At 38.6% G+C, this 14,924-nt stretch overlaps 1 protein-coding gene across 2 annotated transcripts in view; it reads right to left on the reverse strand.

Annotated features, from left to right (window-relative positions):
• Positions 1-271: 271 nt before the first annotated feature.
• The window catches only part of LOC125224930 (acetylcholine receptor subunit alpha-like), a 167,388-nt gene continuing 152,735 nt past the window's right edge, over positions 272-14,924 (reverse strand). For both annotated transcript variants that reach the window (XM_048128448.1, XM_048128447.1), the window contains exons 8-10: positions 7,973-8,167; positions 2,224-2,437; positions 272-1,283 (exon numbers count right to left, since the gene is read on the reverse strand). In XM_048128448.1, coding sequence (XP_047984405.1) covers positions 1,089-1,283; positions 2,224-2,437; positions 7,973-8,167 — 604 coding nt within the window. In that variant the 3' untranslated portion in view covers positions 272-1,088. The remainder of the gene's footprint in view (positions 1,284-2,223; positions 2,438-7,972; positions 8,168-14,924) is intronic.

Consider the following 14,924-nt stretch of genomic DNA (forward strand, 5'->3'; position numbering starts at 1 on the left):
GCTTAAGAGATACGAGAGGTCCTTAATCTAATACATAGACATGTATTATATACGAGTCGTGGAATAGAACACGTGGTGGGAGGGACGGGTGTGCGTTAGGTCTTGACGACGGCCGCCAATCTCGCTGTGATTAATTTGAAGCTCCGAGCTTAGTTATGAGCCTCTGAACGAACCAATTTAGCTAAAATGTTATTGGAGATCTTATTTAAAATTGACTGACGATCGGTCTATCTTTACTTAGGTTTCATTTAGATATCTTAGGCATTATTTATAGCAATCAACTATTTAACATACATATTTTACTTGTTATTTTGCATTGAGCTCTTGTCTGAATACAAACATTAAAACATCAAATGAATACAAAACTAACCCCACATTCAATTGCTTGAGGTACTAGTAAGTAGGTAGTTAAATTTCAGCAAACACAGCGTTACTCGTTTGTTTATTAAAATTGTTCAATACTGTTTTTCAAAGATGTTCTTATCGGAGCATTTTACAATGAGTAAAGATCGTTTGTACGGATTTTTACGCGAGTAGGTAACCGATTTGACATAATTTAGAAACCTGACCACACCGCAGTGCTTAGTTGGCATCCCTTATAAAAAAGAAAACTCGACTCGAAAATAATTTATTTTAACATGTTTAGGGCCTGATTTAGACGGCGTGCGAACTCGCATGCGATTTTAGTTACATTGCGAGCTGTTGAGGTTACATACAATTTTGCACAGCCATCAAATACCGTAATGTAATAAAACTCGTATGCGAGTTCTCGTACCGTCTAAATGGGCCCTAATGGTCATGGAAATTTTATAGTGTCGTATGTAACAACGACCGCACCGTACCGAGACCTTCGATTTTTCACATAAGTCAGAATGAAAAAAAAATTCTTTCTCGTTTCCACTTACATGATAACTAGTATGTGGATAACCTTAGTGCGGTGCGGTAATGTGTTAGCAGCTACAGCCTCCTTATTTTGGACTTGTATCGAGAAACGAAAGGTTCCAAATTCAAAAAGAAAACAAATGCTTCCTCACCCAGGAGGATAGAATCACAGCGAGACCAGCGTCCGACTATTTATTACATAAGGTTTACGCCGGCGGCGGGCACCGCACGAGTGTGGATGTGGCTATCTGGTTGAAGGCCTTGTCAATGGGCACGCGATCGTCGTACAGCGTGGGCGCTTGTAGGATGATACCCGCCGTACCGACCAGCACGGCCAGGGTGAAGATCCACAGGAACAGTCGGTCTAGCACCATGGCTACGTACTTCCAGTCCTCTTTTACCTGTGCAAATAAGGTGCGGTTAATATGAAATTCTTGAGAATTTCTGAATTTACTCACGCACCGTTAGTGCTGATAATGAAAAGCTAGACTCTTCAAAAGATGCCACTGGTTAAAATATACTTGGGGTCTGAATTTCTTGTTTATAGTTACAAATTTAATGTGCGGTATCGATAAATGGACAAAATAGCCCAAACTGTCACTCTTCTCTTAAGTTAGATAACCCAAGCCGTCACTCTTCTCTTAAGTTAGTCTTGTCATTTACTGGGATGTCTGAGATAGTAGACTAGTAATGATGTTGTTGTTTTGTAAAAACGATGTATTAAAATGGTCTCTTTACAGTGAATATCGAATGAATTAGTTTGATTATTGACAATGACAGTTGATGTAAAATTTGCTTATAAAAACCATAAACCGTGAGAGAGGCTATCAGTCTCTGTGGCGTCTTCATAGGTTATATTTAGACTTAAACAGATGTGCCGACGGAAAGTTTCCAAAATTCTGAAATTTTCACATAGGAAAACTTCGGAATCTTTCCATCATTTGTAGTATGGACAATTGTATGGAAGGAAAGTTTCCATTTCATTAATTTAAAATCCCTTTATTTTTCGTGAATTTTTAGAGAAATTTAAGATTTTTTTTGGAAAGTTTCCGCAACTTGCATATCACTCGTCACTAGTGAGTTGTTGGTCATACCTTAGTGGAGTCTTCAAGCATCCTCGTATGCTCTACTATGAACCGCACGCAGAAGCAGGTGCGGTGCACTTCAGGCGGGCACGAGGAGTGGCTGAACCCGGGAGGCGGGTCCGGTACGGGGCTGAGCTCTTCCACAACGCCGCCGTTGAGCGCATCACCTTCTGCAGTTGAGCCGTGGATCACGCAGCTAGCCGCTTTTCTCTTAGTCTTGTCATTTACTGAGTCACTAGTGAGTTGTTGGTCATACCTTAGTGGAGTCTTCAAGCATCCTCGTATGCTCTGCTATGAACCGCACGCAGAAGCAGGTGCGGTGCACTTCAGGCGGGCACGAGGAGTGGCTGAACCCGGGAGGCGGGTCCGGTACGGGGCTGAGCTCTTCCTCAACGCCGCCGTTGAGCGCGCCGCCCTCTGTTGAGCCGTGGACCACGCAGCTGCCGCCGAAGCGATTGCTGTCGCTCATACTGCGTAAGGAAATGTTTGGCATTAGTTGAGGCAATAAATTCGAGTATGGTTATAAGTATTCATTTCAATTTTTATTGCTTAAAGTACCCTACTCTTTCCCAAAAATAGCGACAACATTTATCTTAACTATAGCAAACGTCGGAAAAAATTAAGGTAAGTGTAACATTCTAAATACACGTATGCAAGTCTGTTTTCAATTTGTGTAGGTATTTGTAAGTACCTTATTAGGTACGTAACAAACGTTACTATTTAAATATGTCCTTATGTAGCTGACATGTTCTCTGAATTTCTGAAGATGTAAAAATATTCATAGATTGGCTTAAAAACGATTTCAAACCAAAACTCATCTTCCTATTATTTTCAGAAAAGTAAAAGTAAGCGATCAATGGCATAATGGTGCATTTCCGCAAAAAGCTAGGAACTAACATTACACATATTGCTGAGTAGAGAAACAAACAAACTAAAAACGAAACGAAGACGAGAGTAGTTTGGCATAAAAATAAATGATATGTTTGTGTAACTCTATCTGCCAACAAAACACTGCATGCGAGGCCCTCGGCGTAAGTTGTCGTGACCTCTTTCTCTGTGGCTAGCACAGACCACAACACATAGACTACGAGATAAGTTAATTAAATTTTTTATCAAGACCGCCAGGTACCAGAGTAACAATACCGTGAGTTAAACCACGACCTGGAAAATAGTCTATAATGTAGTTTCTTGACTACCTGCAAAGGACTAATTTAAACTTACACGATTTTTACACATATTTAAATTGCAAACGGGACTTAATCGCGTACTTATTATTATGTTTTTAACACTGACCTCCGACGTTTCAAGGATGGCATTGTCCCCGTGGTCTCGGAGCAGACTGGCTTAAGTTGACATCATCTCTCTTCCATCTGTACGAGTTTTTCGAACTACCCGCACTTGGCAACATAATAATACGCGATGAAGTCCCGTTTGCAATTTAAATATACCTACAAAGGGCAGAGCAAGTGAATATCTTCCTTTCTGTGCTAGAGCGAGATCATTACTTGCCTGTATAAAACTCAGCGGAGTATGTAAACACACATCTAGTGACCCGTCATCTTATCATACACTTGTGTTCGCTATCACATCTCACACACAGTCCATCCACCTGCTTAACGGTTTACCTGTCTTTACTTCCTTTCATATTCGTTGGTAATTCCTTTATCATCACATGCCTTTCCATCCCTCCGCATCAAATGCCTGTTAGTTGTCAAAGCGGACCCCAGGCTCCCATGAGCCGTGGCAAATGCCGGGATAACGCAAGGATGATGATTGCAGAAAGGCCAGGTCAGAAGTACCTACTCGAAACCGACGAGCGTGTATGAGAAACTTTATGAAAGTGTGTGAAGCGAAAGTGGTTTGTCAGGATCGTAGTAAATGGAAATCCGCGATCTCTGCCTACCCCTCTGGGATACAGGCGTGAGTGTATGTATGTATTGGATTTGAACTTGAAAACCATGTTGTACTTATAAGTATAAAATGAATGATGACAAGAAGAGTCGTCTATGTTAATCTAGGAGATGGTCTATGGTGGCGAGTCTATTCGCGTCCCTGCCCGCAGAATGGAGGAAGCGGTCGGACTTACGAGTGGGTCAACATATTATACAAAAGTTGCCGGCCACTTGAGATAACTGTGCACTCTGTGCAGTGCATACAATTAGTGTACTTTGTTATGCGTTGACTCGCGTCTAGTTGTTTAAGGTTTACATGTGCCTTAATTTTGCGTAGGTACCTAATACCATCATAACAAGATTTTATTCAACTTGCCTTGTTAGTACGAGTATGTTACTGGGCGTCAAAACGTAGAATCTAAATTTGACCCATTTCGCGGTTTCCGATTGAGCTTAAATTTTGCACACAAATGTAAATCACGCGACAATGAAATATTATGGTATCATGGAGCTGATCTGATGATGGAGCAGAAAGGTGGTCATAGGAACTCTGTTATGAAACGTCGTATCCCCATCGAGTAAGGGTTTTTTAGAAACGTCTCGGAGAGCAGTAAATAATATTTATATAGAACCACACAAACACTAAAACAATTTATTCATTTATTCAATGTGAAATCTTGACTCTTGAGATCTAATGAAAATTACCCACTTAAAAGCTCGTAGAACTGAAAACGTTTTTATAATTAGTCGGTCTTTATTTCAACTGCACTCTTGGAGTTTGTTAGATCAAATATTAATTAAAAAAGAATTCACTTCGTAGCTGGATTAATCCATTACCATAATCACACAGTCTACATTTTAAGATTCAGTAAGCAACAGCAGCTATACAATACTGATGACTTTTTTTCTTCGTGCACCAATATTACAAAATTTCTGTCTTTATCTATTAGTGTGTTGTAAAGGTTTAAATAAATAAATAATACATGAACCCCTCAAGCTTATCTACTACCCTCTTTTAACTGAATAATATATACAATAATCTAGTTAAGCTCAAGTAGTCGGTTTAAACAAATCGCAAAACTGAATAATAAATACAATAATCTAGTTAAGCTCAAGCAGTCGGTTTAAACAAATCGCAAGCTCACCGGGTGAAGATTATTTCAAGATCTTATGACTACAAAAATAAGAAATAGTTTTTCTCCTATGACAGTATACCTAACTTGTAATAAAATTCTACGCACTACGTTGAACATATTCGAAATATCTTAAATAGTAGACCGGTACATTACTTGTATCGCGATTTGTTAGATCTTAGTAGCTAATATTTCCGACGCGTAATAAGCTCATCCCATCTGCTATTGATTTTGACATTTTTGACTGACCAACAGTGAAGGCGTAACGAAGCGTAGTATGTAAGTAGCTGTATTTTATCAAATTGGGGCCTATAATTCCATTTTCCCTTCACTAGCTCGGAAACACGTGTTTTGTCCTTTAATACCAGCGGGTAAAAACGCATTTTATTATTATAACGCATAAAGTAATTTGACCTTGAATAAAGTCAAATTAACTGCTTTAAAATTGATAAAAGTAGGTGAATCTAGTAATAAAGATGATTTACCACCTGTGGAACTACTGGAAGCAGTGATAAACGCATTTTTTGCGTTGTAGTTTCCTCGCTATAGTGAGGGGAAAAGTTTTGTGTTACACTCGGGTGCAAATGTATTTTACTTCTCGTGTGTTAAAAAAACTCGCAAGTTCAGGATTCTATACTCGAACCAATTCCTGCTTCCTACGTATCTTTTCCCTCTTAACATCAACCTTTTCCCAAAAGTAGTTTTATGCGATAGACGATAGATAGTATAAAAACTGATAATGCGCTTACCGCTTATAAATTCCGTCGATCGCTTACATTCAACACTGAATTGATCGCATAAACCAACTGATCGCTTAAATGTATAGTCAGCCGGCGCAGCCGAATGGCAATCGTCGACGCCAGACGCCGACAGAAATTCAGTCTAGCTCTGTCGTGCCAATACGCAAGAGCGATAGAGATAAGTAGCTACGAAACAGATATTGTGAGTGGTTGTGTATTTGGATACGCACACAGAACAGGTTGCCAAACATTACAGTCGCTACCCTCACATACACCGGTAGGCAACTAGGCCCAACATTTGAAAGGGCGAGGCACCCATTCATATTGGTAAGCGGCCATTGAAAGCCCACGTGGCTTACCCGACCTCATATTTGCCGAGTCGAGACTCTTTGTGAGCTGAATTCAGTGCAGTTTCAGCACTTTTTGTGGAGCTTATACTTTTTAGCTTACGCTTGAGACGGCTAAATGTAATTAGGTACAACCTTTACTTGATTGTGTGTTCCGGAAAGGTGTCTGTAACTTTTCTCAAGGAATATATTGTTGGAAGAAGTTTCATGAAATGTTTGCACGAAATATCTATTTGTTATTTAACTCCGGGGTCGTACGACAGCAGATTCTTAGCCAGATCATTTTCGCTTAAAGAAGCTTGTACTCAATATTGGGCCGTTGCATCAAGATTGAAAACAGGGTACGATTATTTATAACTTCAGCGGCTTCGCTTGCGTTAGAAAGAGACAAAAAGTAGCCTATAGTCCCGGATTTGTAAGTCCACATTTTTGACACATTTGTTTTGAAGTATGTTGCGATGTGGCTAAGACGTATCGTTTGCCAAATCTAACGATTAATTACGAATGGGTTGAACCGATTAGGCCCTATGTACAAGGAGGCGTTTAAACAAATATACGATTTCTGTCAACTTACTGAAATGTCATTTGAATCGAAATGACAGACTCTGCCACAGCACTAGTTTAAAAATAAAAATGAATGATAAATGGCATAATAAGTAAATCCTGCGTGATAAATTAATATCGTAAAATACACACTAATGAAGATCCGCAAAAATGAAACATGTGTTAGGTTATGTTTAAAGTAAGCGAAATATTGTTTTCCCCTCACTAGCTCGGAAACACGTGTTTTGTCCTTTAATACCAGCGGGTAAAAACGCATTTTATCCACTAGTGGGTAAAGTAATTTGACCTTGAATAAAGTCAAATTAACTGCTTTAAAATTGATAAACGTAGGTGAATCTAGTAATAAAGATGATTTACCACCTGTGGAACTACTAGAAGCAGTGATAAACGCATTTTTTGCGTTGTAGTTTCCTCGCTACAGTGAGGGGAAAAGTTTTGTGTTACACTCGGGTGCAAATGTATTTTACTTCTCGTGTGTTAAAAAACTCGCAAGTTCAGGATTCTATTCTCGAACCACTCGCTTCACTCGTGGTTCAACTATAGAATCCTTTCACTTGCTCATTTTTCAATTCCACACTCGGCGTTAAAATACAACTTTGCCCCCTTTTCAAGTATCTCCACTTAAAAAATCATGTCAATTCGTCGCTCCGTTTTGCTGTGAAAGACGGACAAACAAACAGACACACACACTTTCCCATTTATAATATTAGTATGGATGCTAAAGTTTCTACTAACAATGAGTGTTAACTACTTACAACAGCTGCGCTAAACGATAAAAGCAATGGCATCTGTTTCAGTAATCACCAGTAGCAATGGATTCCCCTAACTATACACTAGTTGCGCGAATGTTCCGAGAAGTTTAAACTTTAAAGATTAAGCTCGTACTGAGACTGTTGGAAACAGGCTAATAGTATCACTTAGTGTATTGTTTGTGAAACATTCAAACACTGAGATCTAAGCAGTGATAGATATGTCTCGGTGAACCGTTGACCGTCACATCAATACACTCATCCTGAATACAAGTACTAATTAGTGTGAGCTCTTGTAAGCGATTGCAGGTGCGTCACGTCGTTGGTAACTACGAAATCTACATTTGTGAGCGGTCGCGGGTACGCCGCGGCATCGTCAAAACTGCGAAACCTACCATCACGCCGGCCATATTTGATTTGACTCAATAACACACTCACCTGACTCGGCGTTCTCGTGAGCGGTCGCGAGCGGTGGCCACGCGCCGGGCGCACAAACTCCTCCTTCGCCGCGGACAGCCGGTACAACTAGAACGAACCGCATAACTACGAAACCTACCATCGACGTGTATCCAGTACTCACCCTGAGTTCAGATACGTGGTGTGTGTCAAGTCCTCCTTACTCGGCGTTCTAGTGAGCGGTCGCGGGTGCGGCGCGGGAGGCGGCCACGCGCCCGGCGCGCAGCAGTCGTCCTCCGCAGCGGCCAACCGGTACGGGTAGAGTGGCCGCGCCGCGCCGCCGCACCGCACGACCACACCGCATGCGGTGTAGCGCGACCTGGAATACGATATTTCATTAAAATATTTGTTTTTAACACAGCAAAGGCGCATCAGGCAGTTATCTTTTTTAGAGTGTCAACTGGAAGGGACTATATGGTACTTGAAGAACCATTCTGTAACGGATAGCCACATTTGTATTTTAACCCTAAATGTTCATAGTAAAGTAACAAGGACACATGTGAAAATTTTATCCACCAGACAAAACAAGAAATAACAAGAAGGGTTGTTATTCTCAATTGCATTATTTATTCTAGAGATGGACCGAATATGGACTTTGCCGAATACGAATATTCGGCCGAACATTCGGTTCAGCTCTTACCGAACCGAACATTCGGCCGAATATTCGGTTACGCCATATTTTTAAGGGGATTCATTAAAATTATTAAATGATTGATAATCGTTACATATGTTACTTACAACTAGTTTTTATGATTTAGTGGATAACTAAATTTAGTTAAAACAACTCTGAATTCTTCTCAACTCTTAAACTACGGTTTTTTTAACTTTTTTATAAAACAATTATATTTGTATTTTGACGCATAGGTTTCTCTTTTTTAGCAGTTCCTTAAAAACTACTATAATAGGAGCTTATAATCCAATGGAATACGTAAGATCTTCATTAATTATTTACTTTGTTTATTCGGTAAATATTCGGCAATGCAACCGAATAATTCGGCCGAATACGAACAATTAAAAACTTGCCGAATATGCCGAATACCGAATATTTACCGAATATTCGGCCCATCTGTAATTTATTCATTACATTGTGCATTTATTTTACGGCTCGGAAACTGGGAGCATACGAGTAAGTTCGTATCCTACCGACTGCGCCATGTTGTGTATGGGATACGTAAGTCAAACACCAGTTCCAGACAAAGACTGATTTATTCAAATCAAAGAGGATCGAGTATTATAGAGAGTTACTGTCGAAGTAAAATGTGTAATCACAGTGCATAGACTGCCATCTCTTGGCACAAGCTTAAAACTTTTAAACCTCAGTTTTGACAATTTGGCCCTTATTCTTAGCTTGATATGCATTAAAATGTCAAATATTAATACTAGCGCCATCTAGCTGAGCGTCCCCCAAAGGTGTAACGCCATCTAGGCCACCGTACCTTTTTCTGTATAGTAGTGAGGTACGTTTTTTTCTTAGACTTTATCTGTCTAGATGGATGTCTTTGATTCAACCCATATTTACCAATTCCTAATCTACCCACACATGTGATATCTAAAGTGGCAGCCGTCCCTTTTCCGGTATTGGATGGAGCTTTATACACTGGATAAATGTACGATCTCATTGTCTTACGAAAAATACCTTAAAATAAGCATAAAATTTCGACCTATTCATAATAGTTATTTGTTATACAAGGGGCAAAGTTGTATTCTAACGCCGAGTGTGGAATTGAAAAACGAGCAAGTGAAAGGATTCTATAGTTGAACCACGAGCGTAGCGAGTGGTTCGAGAATAGAATCCTGAACTTGCGAGTTTTTTAACACACGAGAAGTAAATAGTTATTTGTTTTACAAGGAGGCAAAGTTGTTGTTTAACCGCACGTGCCAATATTGATACCCGAGCAAGCGAAAGATTCCAATATTGAACCGCGAGCGTAGCGAGTGATTCAAAAAATGGAATCTTGAGCGTTGTGAGTTTAAAAGGTTAAACATTTGCCACCGAGTGAAACACAAAATTTTTCACCACACCAACACGAACAAAATACTAACTATAAAACATCAAATAAAATCAAATCCATCAATTTATTCATTATTTATGATTCAAAAACATCATTTGTAGGTAAATTCTACCAGCCTGCTTAAGATATCAAGTTAAAATTTGTATGAAATTACTTTGCACTCTTGTGGATAAAATGCAATTTTGCTATCTGTTTTCAAATAGCAAAGTAAGCCTTGAACAGTTGGTGTGGTGAAAATACATTTGCACCCGAGTGTAACACAAAACTTTTCCCCTCACTATAGCGAGGAAACTACAACGCAAAAAAAATGCGTTTATCACTGCTTCCAGTAGTTCCACAGGTGTTAATCGTCTTTATTACTAGATGGTGAATCTAGTAATAAAGACGATTTAACTTTTATCAATTTTAAAGCAGTTAATTTGACTTTATTCAAGGTCAAATTACTTTACCCACTAGTGGATAAAATGCGTTTTTACCCGCTGGTATTAAAGGACAAAACACGTGTTTCCGAACTAGTGAGGGGAAAAAATCTTTTCACCATTCTACATAATCCACTACCAAATACTATTTGGCTTATTTATCCGATTCAGCTCCCCAAGTCCTCATCCCCGCGTGTTTATCATCATTTATCATCCAGCAAACCGCCAACTGCATACGTTGGTTCCCTGCCAACGGCAATAATTGCGCATAACAAAACCGAATGGCGCCCGTGCTTGGAGGCGTAATGGCTGAAAACTTTGATCGTTCGAAAGTAGTGCAATGTTGGCGCGTTTAAACACATTTGTGTAGGTACTTTAATTAAACGTGCCAACATCTAGTCAACATTTCTGTGCGTAAGCCTGTAGTTGGATGGTTATGCCTCCCTGTGCTTTCAGGATTTAGCTGTGGACATGTTTTTAAATAAGAAACAAACAAGTAGACGTATCCAAAGTAGTCACCCAAGGTTGTCTAACATCGGCGGGGTTATAGGTTATAGGTGTAATGCATTGCTCAAATGCTCATACAAGAAAGCCATCAATATTTACGAAAAAGTACATCTATGATCGTAAAGGCAAATTTCCATACACTGAGGGTTGAATATCTATAACCTCAAATCAAACCAAAGTCTGATGATTAATAGAAGAAGACTGCACGCAAATGTATGAGACTGGCGATAGTAGATATTATTTGCATTTTCGTGATTTAGGATTGGAAAAGTTGGTCAGAAAATACATAAGGATTTATCTCTATGTGTAGAATTATTGTCTTAGATAGGCACTAAGGTGATAAGATACAGCGAAGCAAATTTCTACTGGGGAGCAATTGTAACTAATCCATTTTTTCCATTATTAAACTATGATGTTGAGTTCTACAAGTATCCACTGAACACGCCTACCATATATAACCAGTGGACACTCTATTTAATAATGCAAACATTATAAAACATGGAAACAACAGACCAGTTACATTTGCCTCCCAGTCGAGATTTCCCCCTGCACTGTGCCTTACTTTAGCATTTGTTAATATTCTCTTTCTTTTTAAATATTGACCGTTATCACAGAACTAATACCAATCTCACCTTATGTTTATGACAAACGCAAAACACTTTCACGTCTATTTCATTCGTATTTTATTCTCATGCGATATGCGGTTCGCATGAGCCGTCTTGTAAAACATGTCATATTTCTCGCTCCCTTACGTTTTCACGACACATTATTCATAAATCATAAATAAATATAACAGACTATATTTCCTGGTTTTTCGCAATATTTTTGAGGATACATTTTTGTGTCAGAGTTTTGTCCCACATATAAATAATATGGATGTTGTGATCAATAAGTATTACCTACGCTGTTTCTTTATAGGTTAAGATGTACCTACATAAATACCTATTATGTGACCGGATTTTAGATATTTATGTTACAAAATTTGTAGACAATTTTAAAATTTCCGGGATACATGCTGTCATCGATTCTGACATTATTATAATACCAAAACAACTCCAAGTTTCCACAAAAATGGGTACATGTATTAGTTTTATTTTCTACTGAAGTATATAATGTGACTATGAGTTATCACCACGTTTAGGTAAAATAAGAAGTAAAAGAATTTCTTCAACCTGAAACTGACTTTGTGAATCCGTTTTCACATCATCCGATCCGATATCGGATGTCGGAAGGATTTCAATGGAAAAAATCCAAGATGGCGCCTGTAATGTATGGGATATCTGTCCGAAATTCGATATCGGATCGGATAATGTGAAAACGCACTCACAGTGATTGCAAACAGAATGCAACTCTTATTTTTAAAATTTATTAAAAACTCGACGAACTATGTAAGTAACCTATGCTTTCTTTAAAAATAAGTACAATGGTATGCAAAAAAGAGTAAAAAAATATATAAACGGCACTTCGGTTCTCTCCAGTCGATATGAAACACAATAGACAAGCGGTCGATAAAACAGTACACCATTTCTGTTTGTTATTTTTATTGGCTACTTGTCAAGTCGTAATAGGACGGGAAATGAGCTTTTGTATTCGCTTCGGCGGAGAAATATCCATTAGAGAAGCTTCTTGCAGTCTTGGGTTGATTTCAATTTATTATCTTCGGTCTAAGAACTCATGAAGGATCTTGAAGGCTAAAGTTACAATAAATCTTCTAATCATTGCGATACAAGGAAAAATGTTGCTAGCGTCATTGGTACAATGCTTCAAAGTCATGGGCCTGCTTTGGATAAATTTTAAGTTAAGTAAGTTTCTATGACTACATTCTGGACGCCGTCCTGCTGGCCATCCTAAATATCGTTGGGCAGATAGAGTGGAAGCAGATCTCCGTGAACTCGGCGTCAACGAGGGCTGGCGAGAAGTCGCTCTGGACCGCGTAAAGTGACGTGCTCTTGTGTTGGAGGCCAAGACTCACTTCGGGTCGTCGCGCCAACAAAGTAAGTAAGTAAGTTTCATTCTACCCGGGATGACAGGGTTACACAAATAAAGGGGTCGCGTCGAAGAAGTGAGGGGAGGCCTTTTCCCACCAGTGGGACACTAAACCAGTCTAGTAAAAAAAAAGTTTCTATGTGTAAATTTGTACCTACACATAAGGACATAGATTTTCTAAAAACAATAATCTTTACTAACAAACTTAAATAATATACACACTACAGATAACCTAACCACAAAATTAAAATTTTGAAAAAATCCCCGACCGCAACATAGTAGACCGATTTTCATGAAACATGGCTAAGAAACACGACGTCCGACTTACTCAGCTTTCAGACAAAAAAACTAAATTCAAATCGGTTCATCCGTTCAGGAGCTACGATGCCGCAGACAGACACACACACACAAACAGACAGACAAACAGACAGACAGACAGACAGACTGACAGACACACACAGACAGACACATCAAACTTATAACACCCCGTCGTTTTTGCGTCGGGGGTTAAAAACGCGTCCAAGTCAAAAAATACCTCACAAATTAATTTGATTTATTCCTTACTTCTTCTTTAGTAAAGTTTCTTAATTTATTCTCAACCATAAAGTCAAAAACCCGTTAACGTCTTTATAAAACGTTTTAACTTCCTTCCTAATAGACAGTGGTTTACGTTATCTCATTCATATTTTAAAAGTCGCAAAGTTTTTCGATGTCCAACTTTGTTACTGCTGCCGCAACTCAATTAAATTACTGTAACTCGGCGCTCGTGTAATTTTAACTCTTCCAAGGCAAATGCTTGAGAAAAGAGAAAACCGTTATAAATCGCCATTTCGTACAAACATAAGCATTCAGGGGCATTCAACAATCACGAACCCATTTCTCAAAACTGAAAGTTACAAGTTACAAGAGGAAGTCTCTAAGGACTGTATCGATAAGTATAAGGACAAAACAAACCTCGTCTAAATGTTGACATGTGCATAATTTTATATTATTATGTTCCGAGAGTATGATCTGAAGGTATTGGTAAGCACTATTTGATATAAGAAGGTCTAATTTTTTATTTATTTTAGAGACTTTATGGTACTTTCATTAAGGTCTAGCAAATAAATTTCGGACAACCCCTATCTGGCTTAATTTGAGAATATTTCAATGACTGTTTGTACGATTTCAACAAACAAAGGTTAATATGCTGCCAAAAAATTTTCTTTAAGAGTCCTCTTCATGGTTTTTCAATTGGGTACTTGCAGAATAAATGCGGTGAATTTATATAATTAAAAAAAACGCTATTTTGAGCAACGTTCCGGATTGTCGTAAATTTTTGATGCAAGCAGGATGAGAGAAACAGATAAAAAAATTAGCCATAGGCCAAAGTCTAACTGACATTCACGGTGTTTGAACAGTGCCTAAACCAAATCGATATAAACAGTGTATGATAGTTAAATTCGACATCAAAGTCGGAGTTAGAGGAAGCACCATGCCATATTCTCTAAATGGCCGCCATACACAGATCCTGAACTTTATTTCTTAAAAATAACTATGGCTAGACTATGTCAAGATATTCTGCTTTGTGGATCATAATTATGTCGTTGAGGTTCACACAGTACAATTTTTTTTCGCAATCGTATCGTTTTTTACGCACTTTGTGAATTTTCTAGTAGCATTTGTCCGGAATCGTAATTGTTACTCGGGAGGATTAAGTCAATACTGTCTAAACCACTTGCTTTACGTCGAGTTTCTAGGACAAAATGTGAACCTTATTATGTGCCTTATTAAGCCTGTGTCTTGTTTTAAGAAAAAAATATAATAGCAAATAAATACGGCTACTCAAAGTTGTCCTCATACTTAACGATACAGTCTTTATCCAACTTGTCATATTAGACATTGACAACCACTTGTAAATTGTAACTTGTAGCTTCGAGAAATAGGCCCCAGGTAGGATAATGAGTCCTCATTAAATATTGACATTATGTAATTGAAAATACGAGTATTGTTACAATTTTTCGTAAGGTACAGCGGGTCAAATCTCGACTGGGGGGCAATTGTAACTGATCCATTTTTTTTTTCATTATAAAACACTATGATGTTGAGTTTTACATGTATCCACTGAACACGCCAACTAATATATATAGCCGGGGGACACTCGATTTAATAA

This window comes from Leguminivora glycinivorella, chromosome 3, assembly GCF_023078275.1.
Source record: "Leguminivora glycinivorella isolate SPB_JAAS2020 chromosome 3, LegGlyc_1.1, whole genome shotgun sequence".
Classification (NCBI taxonomy): Eukaryota; Metazoa; Arthropoda; class Insecta; order Lepidoptera; family Tortricidae; genus Leguminivora; species Leguminivora glycinivorella.